We start from the raw sequence: 13,004 nt of genomic DNA on the forward strand, positions 1-13,004 counted from the left end.
ATTTACAAAGGCGGGAGGGGGCTTTACGCACTAGGGCACTGTTGCAGAAATAAATGAGAGGAAGGACAAGAGACAAAATAGAACTTCACAGTCTTAAAAATAGAATTATTTCACTGTGTTGGGTTATGAGAGGACTTTCAAAGGAATGTGCTTGCTATATTTACCATATTATAGCGCAATATTTACCTTTCCGCTATATACAGTGGACAAAATAGGTATTTGAACACCCTGCTATTTTGCAAGTTCTCCAACTTAGAAATCATGGAGGGGTCTGAAATTTTCATTGTAGGTGCATGTCAACTGTGAGATCTAAAAAGAAAAAAACCCAGATATCTCAATGCATGATTTTTTTTAGCAATTTATTTGTGTGATACAGCTGCTAATAAGTATATGAAAAACTATTAGCTTGAATTCTGACCCTGAAAGACCTGTTAGTCCGCCTATTAAAGGTCCACCTCCACTCCATGTATTATCTTGTATGAGATGCACTTGTTTGAGGTCGATAGCTGCATAAAGACACCTGTCCACCCCATACAATCAGTAAGTATAACATGGTCAAGACCAAAGAGCTGTCCAAAAACATCAGAGACAAAATTGTTCACGTCCACAAGGCTGGAAAGGTCTACGGCGCAATGGCCAAGCAGCTTGGTGAAAAAAAGGTCCACTGTTGGAGCAATCATTAAAAAACTTGATACATTTTAAAACTTTTTTTTGTTTACCATTAAAAATGAATGGGCAAGTTTTTGTCAAATTTCCAGTAAACCGTACATTTTTTCCAAAAAAATTCTCTCTGTGACTTCTATGCACCTCGCCGTCCCGGAATTTTTGATGCCCAAATTATGTGTTTTGGTCAAAAATTGAAGGACTACATACATTTTGAAACTTTTCTTTTTTCCCATTAAGAATGAATGGGCAATTTTTTGGCAAATTTCCGGGGAACCGTAAATCTGTTCCAAAATCTGTGTATAAATTTTATGCCCCTATTAAAGGTCCACCTCCACTCCATGTATTATCTTGAATCAGATGCACTTGTTTGAGGTCGATAGCTGCATAAAGACACCTGTCCATCCCATACAATCAGTAAGTATAACATGGTCAAGACCAAAGAGCTGTCCAAAAACATCAGAGACAAAATTGTTCACGTCCACAAGGCTGGAAAGGGCTACGGAGCAATGGCCGAGCAGCTTGGTGAAAAAAGGTCCACTGTTGCAGCAATCATTAGAAACTAGATACATTTTGAAACTTTTTTTTGTTTCCCATTAAAAATGAATGGGCAAGTTTTTGTCATATTTCCGGGAAACCGTACATTTTTTCCCAAAAATTCTCTTTGTGACTTCGATGCCCCTCGCCGTACCGAAATTTTTGATGCCCAAATTGTGTGTTTTGGTCAAAAATTGAAGGACTACATACATTTTGAAACTTTTCTTTTTTACCATTAAAAATGAATGGGCAAGTTTTTGGCAAATTTCCGGGGAAACGTAAATCTGTTCCAAAATCTGTGTGTGTAACTTTTATGCCTCTCACCCTCCTGTAATTTTTTATGCCCAAATTGTGTGATTTGGTCAAAAATTGTAGGACTAGATACATTTTGAAACTCTTTTTTTTTTTTTTTTTTCTCATTAAAAATGAATGGGCAAGTTTTTGTCAAATTTCAGGGGAACCGTAAATTTTTTCCAAATTCTGTATACAACTTTTATGCCCCTCCCCGTCCCGGAATTTTTTATACCTAAATTATGTAATTTGGTCAAAAATTGTAGGACGAGATAAGTTTTGAAAATGGATTTTTTTTTTTTCTCTCTGAAAATTGCCGTTTGTGGCGCAACGGAAAGTTTTTCGGAGCCCTGCCTCGCGCAAAAATTCCGAACGTGTCGATACTTGAACGGTGCCGAGCGGTGTAGCAGTTTGGGCTGCGCGGCACGCCGAACGAAATCCCATTCAAAAAAAAAAAAAAAAAAAAAAAAAAACAGAATAACACAATCTGGGTCTTTTTTTACAGACCCAGATAATGAAAGAAGTTAAACATGGCGGTCAATCTCAATTGGAGTGGAGCCCCATGTAAGATATCACCTCGTGGGGTCTCAGTGATCCTAAGAAAGGTGAGGAATCAGCCCAGAACTACACGACAGGAGATGGTCACTGACCTGAAAAGAGCTGGGACCCTTACTCCATGGGGGAGCTCCAGCAAGGGACAGTGGGACCGGCGGCTGGGTAGAATTTCCTTGCAGCGGTCCCACTGCCCCAAGTCGAGCTCTCCTATTTTAATGCATACATTGCACTACCCTCCCCACACAAACCCATCACGGTGCTGGGTAATGGCTGCCAGCCGGGGACCTGGCAGCCACAGAAATAAGGTGGGAGGTGGGTCCCACACTTTCTCTCTATGGCACAGCTCACGGGGCGTGGCCTCTTCTCTGCCTGGGCTGCCAGCCGCGGGAGTAGGGGGAGGTCAGGGCTCCGATCTCACGTCGCCCCAAGGCAGCTCCTCGGCGTTCTCCGATTCCGCCTTCCCATCTCCTCTCTGCCTGGGTATCCGCCCTGCGTTCCGTCGCTGGTCGCTGGCTGGACGCCGGTGTATCGGCTGGGTGCCGCCTGCTCCGGCGGGGGACCCTGCCTTGCCCTGGGCTATGTGGGCCGTTTGGGGTCCCGTGGCGTGCTGTGCCGTTTGGGGGGCTGCGGCTCATGGGCAGGATGGGCAGACGGGTGCGGGTGGGAGTGAGGTTGGTGGTGCGTCCCCTCTTCCCATCCCTGAAAGCCGGTTGATGGGGGCGCGAGTGGCCCGAGGGACCACACTGGATCCCGGGGGGGGTGACGATGGCTCCTTTGCTGGGATGCGGGAGGAGGGATGGGCTGTGAATTTCTGCCTCCTGTTTGAACTTTTATGGTAAAATCTCCCAGGAATCATGTTCTTCGGGACTTACTTCCTCCTCTGACCCACTTTCGATTTCGCATTGTGACCCGCAGCACAATAAAGTCAAGGAGTCTCAACTACTGTTTTATATTGAGTCATATGCCTTCTGCCTGTGACTACATCATCGGACTTGACTATCAGTTGACGGGACACGGTTCTCGGGGCCGATCCGTGGGGGGCCTATTTTCAAAAAGTTAAATTCAAATATTTTTAAAACCAAAGCCGCTAGCGACCTAAGAGCAAAACAGGCACCTCTCTTAGGCATGTATGAGTCTCCATGAGCAGCGACATTAAAAAATTCAAAGTTGTTTTCCCGAATTTATTATTATTTAGGCATGTCAAACGATTATAATTTTTAATTTAGTTAATTACAGATTAAAAATTAATTAATCGCAGTTCAAACCATCTATAAAATATGCCGTATTTTTCTGTAAATTATTGTTTATAATGGAAAGATAAGACACAAGACGGATATATACATTCAACATACGCTACATAAGTACTGTATTTGTTTATTATAACAACAAATCAACAAGATGGCATTAACATGATTAACATTCTGTTAAAGCGATCAACGGATAGAAAGACTTGTAGTTCTTAAAAGATAAATGTAAGTACAAGTTATAGAAATTTGATATTAAAACCCCTCTTAATGTTTTCTTTTTAATAAAATTTGTAAAATTTTCAATCAAAAAATAAACTAGTAGCCTAACCCACAATGCCAAAACTCCAGAAAACACAAGTAGCAAGTGTACATTACACTGTTCTGTCATTTTAATCTGTTTGAGCGGGGCATGAGCGTTTATTGCGTCAAATATTTTAACGTGATTAATTTTAAAAAATTAATTACCGCCCGTTAACGCGATAATTTTAACAGCCCTATTATTATAAAAAAATATATATATATTTTTTAACACAAGTATAATATAACTTAAAATGACTTTAAAGTTGTCTAATTTTACGCGAGATGCACAAAAATCAGGATCAATCGTAATATTTAACATATATAAGTTTTTGCCTTAATTTTTGTTTTTTATTTAGTGCAAGTTTTCAACAGCTAATAAATTTTCACATCAGAAACTTAATACTTGAGGAAAGCATACAGATTACTCAACAAAAGCAAAATTAGCATTTTCTATCTACAGTCACAATTTATTTAGGTTGAATTCCGATGTTACTATTCCCTCAGCACATCTTGCCGGCTATCTGGCCCTTGTTGTTTTTAGATTGAAATGTTACATAAAATAAAACGCGTAAAAGCCCAAAAATTTGGATGCAGAAATGTCTTAATTACTACTGTTTTTGCCCCAAAAGTTGCCTGATCATTTGACTGTAAAGGCTACTGTGTATGGATACAACATGGCGGCCATCACAAAACGAGCTCTGTAAGTTGAAAATTCTTGTAAATAAATGCTTAAATCGAGGAAATTCTAATGATTCGAACGTAAAACAGTCTACATTCTTGATTAAAAGCAAAAATTTCACGCAAATATTTCAAGCTAAAAATACGCTATTGTGTAATCCAACGTGGCGGCCGTCACAAAACAAAGAGCTTTTTAAGTTGAAAATTCTTCTAAAAAAATGTGTACATCCCAGAATTTCTATAGATATGAACATAGAACAGTCTAGATTTTTGGTTAAATGCAAAAAACGGGCAGTTACCATTCATTTTACGTAAATATTTCGAGCTAAAGTTGCGCTAATTTTTTCCGTGCTTTTTTTTTTTTTTTAATGTTTCAAAGTGCATGTATGGGTATATTTCACATGATAACTACTAGAGATGTCCCGATCGATCGGGTCCGATCACGTGATTTTCAAAGTATCGGAATCTGCAAAAAAATATTGGCCATGCCTTTTTTAATATATATATATTTTTCATTAAATCGTTTTGTAATTGTATTTAACGTTACAGACATAATATGCTACACTCATCCAGAGTCTTTAGTTTAGGCTTAAGGTAGGTTTATCAAAATTATCCCGATAAAGGCGGTAATTAATTTTTTAAAAAATGTATCACGTTAAAATATTTAACGCAATTAATGCATGTGCTGCACGACCCATTCACGCATTGTCGCGCTCAATCTGTAACGGCGCCGTTTTACGTATATAGAGGGATAAAAGGCAGCGTAAAATGAGTAGAGTGAATTTTGAAATCCTTTGGAGCCTTTTTTAATTGGCTAAAGGCTTACAATCCCTCTCCCAATGATTAGAAATATCATGGGAAGCAATGTGGGGAAGCAAGGTAGCAATTGATCTTTTTCTTAACACCTTATGTTTTTTCCCAACGCAGAGAAGATATATCAATTGGTAGCACTACGCACAGTCGTGGTTCCACATCCCATCATGCATTTGGGCATGGCTACAGTATCATTTACTGAAAGCTCAACAAATACACTAGATGGCAATATTTAGTCACAATATACAAAGTCACAAGTCTTTCTATCCGTGGATCCCTCTCACAGAAAGAATATTAATAATGTAAATGCCATCTTGAGGATTTATTGTCATAATAAACAAATACAGTACTTATGTACTGTATGTTGAATGTATATATTCGTCCGAGTTTTATTCATTTTTTTCTTAATGAATTGCCAAAGTGTATATGATCGGGAAAAATTATCGGGAATGATTGGAATTGAATCGGGAGCAAAAAAAAGCAATCGGATTGGGAAATATCGGGATAGGCAGATACTCAAACTAAAACGATCCGGATCGGGAGCAAAAAAACATGATCGGAACAACCCTAATAACTACCTTGAATACTCGACCAAATCACTCCTAAGACACCCCTGCCTGCTTATATGCAGTACAATATGCTAGTGTGGGGTGACGTGGCTCAGTTGATTTAAAACATCTGTCATTTTTCCATCTAAACCCGGCATTTGAACGCAGCGTGTGTTTGAGTTTATCACAGTTAAAGCCAAACTCTCTGCCTGGGTCGACCCCCAACGGGAAGGCGTGGAGCTATGTTTGTGGGAGCGGTCTTGTCAACTGGTAGTGAAGTCTATGGATGTAGAGGCAAACCGTTGTAGATTGTAGAAATTATTTTTTTTATAGCACAATTTCATTAGTGTGTCTTGATAATTGATTTTTGAATACTCTTTGACAAGATTCAATCATTTAATTAGAAATAACCGCTAAAGGAAGTTACCGGTACATTTATTCAGTGTTGCCTCATGAAGTCATTACACATATGACTGACATAGTCTGTAATTATTTCTCACACTCCTTATCAATAATAACCACCTTGTCTAATAGAAATGCATGAATTAACTCGACAATAAAAATGAACCACTCGACTCAAGATAAGCCACAATCAGGGACATTACAGTAATGCAGTGTGGTATCACAAAATGATTTCAATTTTGGCAGCAAACTAGGCTTGAATATGAATCCATTATGCTTTCACACAATTTAACCTCATTGATAGGAACATTAGACTGATCTAATTCCACTTGGACGATAAAATTCCCTAACAACCAAAAATGCTAAGATTGCTTTCAAATTTCATCAAAGCCATCTCTCTAATTATACTGATTAAAATGAGAAGCGGCTACATTAGGCGGCTGCCGACACTCATAAAAGGCCATAATGGACTATTCACTGGGCTTTTTCCCAGGTCTGACACGGCTATCCTTTACAACGACCGCTCAGTGTTGGAGAGCCACCACGTGAGCGCGGCCTACCGCCTTCTGCAGGACGACGACGAGATGAACATCCTGTACAACCTCTCCAAGGATGACTGGAGGTCAGTGGAAAGGAGAGAGAACATGTTGACAGCAGTAAGGAAATAAAATACAGTAATGTCTTGATTTATTCGTGTTGCAGCTTGCAAGTTTTCCAAGTTTTTTTGTTATTTTTAAAGGGCAAGTTTTTTTTTTTTTTTTAACATTCTCTTGTTTGGTTTAGAGTTTAGTTTGGAGATATTTTTCTTTATTCATCCATTGTCAAAGAAAGGTACTCATCATCTGGAATCCAAACGTTCACGATAGGGGTGTAACAATATTTCGAAAAGGTGAGATATCGCGATACTTTGTAGTCCAAAAGGTTATCGCTATGCTTGTTGTTTTAAAAAGATGCCATTAGAACAGTATCTATCTTATCTCACTGGCCTTGCCTCCCTGCCTTGCTCCGCATTTGTTTTCCTGCTTTTGGGTCCACACCGCTGGCCCGGCCTAGTTCCGCGACAGTATAAAACCTTCTGTCCAAGAACATTAAGATTTAAAGAGCCAATCAGAACATTTTAAGAGAAAAGGAATATCTGAATGTGAAGTGTGGTTAGTGTGTGTGACCATCACAGAGACAAGTCACACTAGGAGGAAACAAACACAAAACCTAACAAGAACATCGGAATAAAAATTGAAAAATGCCTCCTCTGGATGTTAATCCGACAAGATCACTGATTTGCTCATTTCGCTGTCAATCAAAAAGGGATTCAGCCTCAGACAGATCATCATACAGAGAAGCAAAGCGTCCGGGCCAGCCGATCCCCACCCACTGCTCATCGACCCTCAGAGATGCACAGCATCCGATGGGCCGGATGAACCCAGGTTTTGGCCAATTACTGGTCTCGTTTCGCTGTAGTGGAATAATGCACTCTCAACTCTGGAGACACCACAGCGTCCACACTGTTTAAAGAACTGTGAATGAAAAGCAAGTAGCTTCATAACAGTGATAAGGCAAGGCAAGGCAAATTTATTTATATAGCACAATTCAACACAAGGCAATTCAAAGTGCTTTACATCACATGAAGATCATAAAAATCACACTGAAATCAATACAACGTAAAAACCAAGACATTCAAAATAGGAAATGAAATAATACATAAAAATCGCATTTAATCACAAATCGAATAAAATAAATAAAAATAAAACAAAAACTACTACTAATAATAATAATTGAAATCAGCAATGGAGATAAGCACAAGAGGAATAGAAAGCAAGTAGATTGAAAAATATAGACAGTTATGGATATGCAGTGCTAAACAAAAGCGTTTTTAGCCCTGATTTAAAAGAGCTAACAGTTTGAGCATACTTCAGACGTTCAGGTAACTTGTTTCAGAGGTGAGGAGCATAATGACTAAATGCTGCCTCACCCTGCTTGGTTCTTGTTCTTGGAACATGCAGGAAACCGGTTCCAGACGACCTTAGGGGTCTAGAATCTGTCTCATAGGAATGTAACAAATCAAGCATGTATTTTGGTCCAAGGCCATTAAGTGTTTTGTAGACGAGCAGTAGTATTTTATAGTCTATCCTTTGACTCACTGGAAGCCAGTGTAGCGATTTCGAAACGGGTGTAATGTGGTCCAGCTTCCTTGTATTTGTGAGGACTCTGGCAGCAGCATTCTGTACTAGCTGCAGCTTCCTAACTGATTTTTTTATCAAGACCCGTAAATATACCGTTTCAATGGTCCAATCTGCTGAAAATGAATGCATGCATAAGTTTTTCCATGTCTTGTTGAGTCAGAAGCCCCTTAATTCTGGCTATATTTTTTAGGTGGTAATAAGCAGATTTAGTGACGGACTTTAGATGGCAATCAAATTTTAGGTCTGAGTCAATAATTACGCCAAGGTTTTCCTACTTGATTTGTAGCTGTAAGTGACATTGTGCTAAGGTGCCTGCTTATCTTTGACCTTTCCTTTTTTGACCCAAAAATGATCACTTCTGTCTTCTCCACATTTAACTGGAGAAAATTCTGGCACATCCATTCATTGATTTGATGAATGCATTTACTCAGGGAGACTAAGGGACTATAATCATGTGGGGAGACAGAAATGTTCCGTTGTGTGTCATCGGCATAGGTGTGATAGGAGATGTCATACTGTTCCATAATCTGAGCTAAGGGAAGCATATAGATGTTAAACAAGAGTGGTCCAAGAATTGACCCTTGAGGGACTCCACACGTGAATTTGGTTCGTTCTGACTGATAGTTTCCGATTGACACAAAGAAATCCCTATCATGTAAATAGGATGTGAACCACTGAAGAATAGTGTCAGTAAGCCCTACCCACTGTTCCAATCTGCTGAGTAGTATGTTGTGATCAACCGTGTAGAATGCGGCGCAGAGATCCAATAGTAGCAGAACAGATGATTTGCCTGCATCGGTATTCCGACGAATATCATTTAGGACTTTGATAAGCTAAGCACCCTTTCGATAATTTCCCCCAGGAATGTCAGATTTGATATTGGCCTGTAATTACTAATGGTTGAGGCATCCAGATTAGTTTTTTTAGGGGAGATTTTATTACTGCAGTTTTTAAAGTCTGTGGAAGCTCTCCTGTTTGGAGAGAAGTATTTATAATCTGAAGTATGTCTGGGGCTATGCAATGAAAAACAGTTTTGAAAAAGTTTGACGGAAGGATGTCAAAGCAGCATGTTGTGGGCTTTAATTTTGACACAATTTCTGTTAAAGTGGCATAGTCCAAGAGGCTAAACTGTCTAAGATTGACGTTGGGGACATTTTGGGAGGCATTTAGTGTGACAATTGTTAATCTGGAGTTGCACACAGTCTGTATAATCTTAAATACCTAGGAGAAAATTCTGAACAAAAATTGAGTGCATTGTAGTGCATATTTAGTCAATGACGTGTACACACTACAGTATACATTTTATTTTTTCATTTTGGGGGAAGCCGAGCTTCCCTTAAAGTCTTAGAGGTATCGCCACTGCACTGTACTCAATAAAATCTAAAGTGAAACAAAAGTTCAGGCTAGTGACCTTCGTGAACGCGATACACATTCATCGTGAACCCCCCTTTTGTTCTATGGGAAAATGACAAGTGCTTTCAAGGTCCAACAGTTCTGCACTCAGTGAAACAGTGATAATACATTAAAGCAGACAGCCCCAATCCAATTTTCATAGCATGAGCCCGGACCTGTCAAAGCAAGACATATATAAATAGCTCTCGCAGTCTGTGCCGGCTGCCTGCTTTTTGCTCCAGCAAGCTTTTAATTCCTTTTATTTATTTAATTTTTTTCACCTAGGTGTGTAGAGGTATGACAATTCATTTTCTCTTGTCTTCTTCTGCCAGAGAACTGCGTGCTCTGGTGGTGGAGATGGTGCTGGCCACCGACATGTCCTGCCACTTCCAGCAGGTGAAGGCTATGAAGAACTTTCTGCAACAGCCTGAGGGGTCAGTTGAGAAAAATTGTTTCCACCTTACCGAATTTAGTTAAGAAATGCAAGAATTTGGAATTTGCACCTAAACAAGCGCGCGTGTGCTATAGCACGCTACAGGCTGAAGGTTGGTCACGCAAGCCTTCTGTTAGCTAATTAGTAGCCTAAAGCAAACATTAAATATTTTTTTGCAAATGTAATGATCAGCCCTGACATAATTTAACAAGTACAGATAAACCTCTACTTACGAACATCTCTACAAACAGAATTTTTAGGTTACGACGCGCCACAGCGGGAAAATATTGCCTCTTGTTAAGAAAGAAATTTCAGGATACGAGAGGCAAAAATACAGTATGGGCTGCTCCTCGCATCTCCCAAAGTTTACTGAACATACGTAGCATACATATAGCTGCTGTGCTATTGGCTATTGCCTAGCATCTTCCTGGCATCCATTTGGCTAAGAAAACCTCTACTAGGGATGCAACGATACAGTTGAGTCATGGTTTGGTATGATTTTTGATACGAGGGACATATTTTTCGATTCGATATAATACATTTAATGCTCTGAAAGAAAAAATACAAGTGTTTTTATGTTTTTTTTATTTTGCTAACAAGCAAAAATAACAATGCCATCATATAAACATGCATTGTACTGCATAATATTTACAGTGGAGAAAATAAGTATTTAGTCAACCACTAATTGTGCAAGTTCTCCCACTTGAAAATATTAGAGAGGCCTGTAATTGTCAACATGGGTAAACCTCAACCATGACAGACAGAATGTGGAAAAAAAAAAACAGAAAATCACAGTGTTTGATTTTTAAAGAAATTATTTGCAAATCATGGTGGAAAATAAGTATTCGGTCAATACCTTCTCAATACTTTGTTATGTACCCTTTGTTGGCAATAACGGAGGCCAAACGTTTTCTGTAACTCTCCACAAGCTTTTCACACACTGTTGCTGGTATTTTGGCCCATTCCTCCATGCAGATCTCCTCTAGAGCAGTGATGTTTTGGGGCTGTCGTTGGGCAACACGGACTTTCAACTCCCTCCACAGATTTTCTATGGGGTTGAGATCTGGAGACTGGCTAGGCCACTCCAGGACCTTGAAATGCTTCTTAAGAAGCCACTCCTTTGTTGCCCTGGCTGTGTGTTTGGGATCATTGTCATGCTGAAAGACCCAGCCACGTCTCATCTTCAATGCCCTTGCTGACGGAAGGAGATTTTCACTCAAAATCTCTCGATACATGGCCCCATTCATTCTTTCCTTTACTAAGATCAGTCATCCAGGTCCTTTTGCAGAAAAACAGCCCCAAAGCATGATGTTTCCACCCCCATGCTTCACAGTGTGTATGGTGTTCTTCGGATGCAATTCAGTATTCTTTTTCCTCCAAACACAAGAACCTGTGTTTCTCCCAAAAAGTTCTATTTTGGTTTCATCTGACCATAACACATTCTCCCAGTCCTCTTCTGGATCTTGCAAATGCTCTCTAGCGAACCGCAGACGGGTCTGGACATGTACTGGCTTCAGCAGGGGGACACCTCTGGCAGTGCAGGATTTGAGTCCCTGGTGGCGCATTGTGTGATAGTGGCCTTTGTTACTGTGGTCCCAGCTCTCTGTAGGTCATTCACTAGGTCCCCCCGTGTGGTTCTGGGATTTTTGCTCACCGCTCTTGTTATCATTTTGACACCACGGGGTGAGATCTTGCATAGAGCCCCAGATCGAGGGAGATTATCAGTGGTCTTGTATGTCCTCCATTTTCTAATATTTGCTCCCACAGTTGATTTCTTTACACCAAGCGTTTTACCTATTGCAGATCCAGTCTTCCCAGCCTGGTGCAGGTCTACAATTTTGTCTCTGGTGTCCTTCGACAGCTCTTTGGTCTTGGCCGTAGTGGAGTTTGGAGTGTGACTGACTGAGCTTGTGGACAAGTGTCCTTTATACCGATAATGAGGTAAAACAGGTGCCGTTAACACAGGTAACGAGTGGAGCCTCGTTAGATCTCGTTAGACCTCGTTAGAAGAGGTTAGACCTCTTTGACAGCCAGAAATCATGCTCTTTTGTGTGTGACCAAATACTTATTTTCCACTCTAATTTGGAAATAAATTATTTCAAAGTCAAACAATGTGATTTTCTGTTTTTTTTCCCACATTCTGTTTCTCATGGTTGAGGTTTACCCATGTTGACAATTACAGGCCTCTCTAATCTTTTCAAGTAGGAGAACTTGCACAATTGGTGGTTGACTAAATACTTATTTGCCCCACTGTATGTGCTTACTTCTTACTGATCTGTAGAAATTTTGGATAAAAGTGCTGGGAACAAGCTTTACTCTTTGTAAAGTGAGGCGGGGCACACTGTTGATTGCTATTACTCTCTTAGCAGGTATGCTTACCACATTAGATTCATTGATGTAGTATATGGACTGCACGTCCCATGATCACTCTGGGCTGCTGCAGCCAATGGCATGGGACTTGGGGGGATCTAACGTAGCACTTCTAGGTTGCTATTTGCTGATATCTAGTGTGTGCGCGCGAGTGTTGTCAGGCATTTTAAAAAGTTAACAAACGCCACAAAAGTCACGCCTGCTCATTACTGCACAACACTAGCATTTGACAATCGACTTTCATAAACAGGACGGGTTTGAAGTACAGCGCTTTTAATTTGCAACTCATTGTTCATCATGTAACTGTGAGTTAGCTCTCTGTGACCCACGGTCTTAACCTGTCTGTTGTTAAAGCGGGGTCATTCGTAGCAGCCAAGTCGTCATCAATATATTGGCAGACTTTGTTGAATGTATCTGTAAAGGCAGTGTTTGTTTATGTTGGGTCTAAAACACCTTCTTCAATTTCGCTGTTGACCCAGAGCGAGTTGACAAAGGCATGACACAAGGAGGCAGGAGTCAGAGAGTGGACTTTTACCAACTGCAGTTTGGGGAGAGGTCTGAGATCGGGCAACGTGACTAAGAGCGTTTCATAGAA

The 13,004-nt window shown here is 40.2% G+C and overlaps 1 protein-coding gene across 3 annotated transcripts in view; it reads left to right on the forward strand.

Annotated features, from left to right (window-relative positions):
* LOC130929512 (dual specificity calcium/calmodulin-dependent 3',5'-cyclic nucleotide phosphodiesterase 1C) overlaps nt 1–13,004 on the forward strand; it is a 306,205-nt gene that overhangs the window by 261,456 nt on the left and 31,745 nt on the right. For all 3 annotated transcript variants that reach the window (XM_057856685.1, XM_057856687.1, XM_057856688.1), the window contains 2 exons: nt 6,528–6,656; nt 9,939–10,040. In XM_057856685.1, the coding sequence (XP_057712668.1) occupies nt 6,528–6,656; nt 9,939–10,040 (231 nt within the window). The remainder of the gene's footprint in view (nt 1–6,527; nt 6,657–9,938; nt 10,041–13,004) is intronic.

Source organism: Corythoichthys intestinalis, chromosome 14, assembly GCF_030265065.1.
Source record: "Corythoichthys intestinalis isolate RoL2023-P3 chromosome 14, ASM3026506v1, whole genome shotgun sequence".
Taxonomy (NCBI): Eukaryota; Metazoa; Chordata; class Actinopteri; order Syngnathiformes; family Syngnathidae; genus Corythoichthys; species Corythoichthys intestinalis.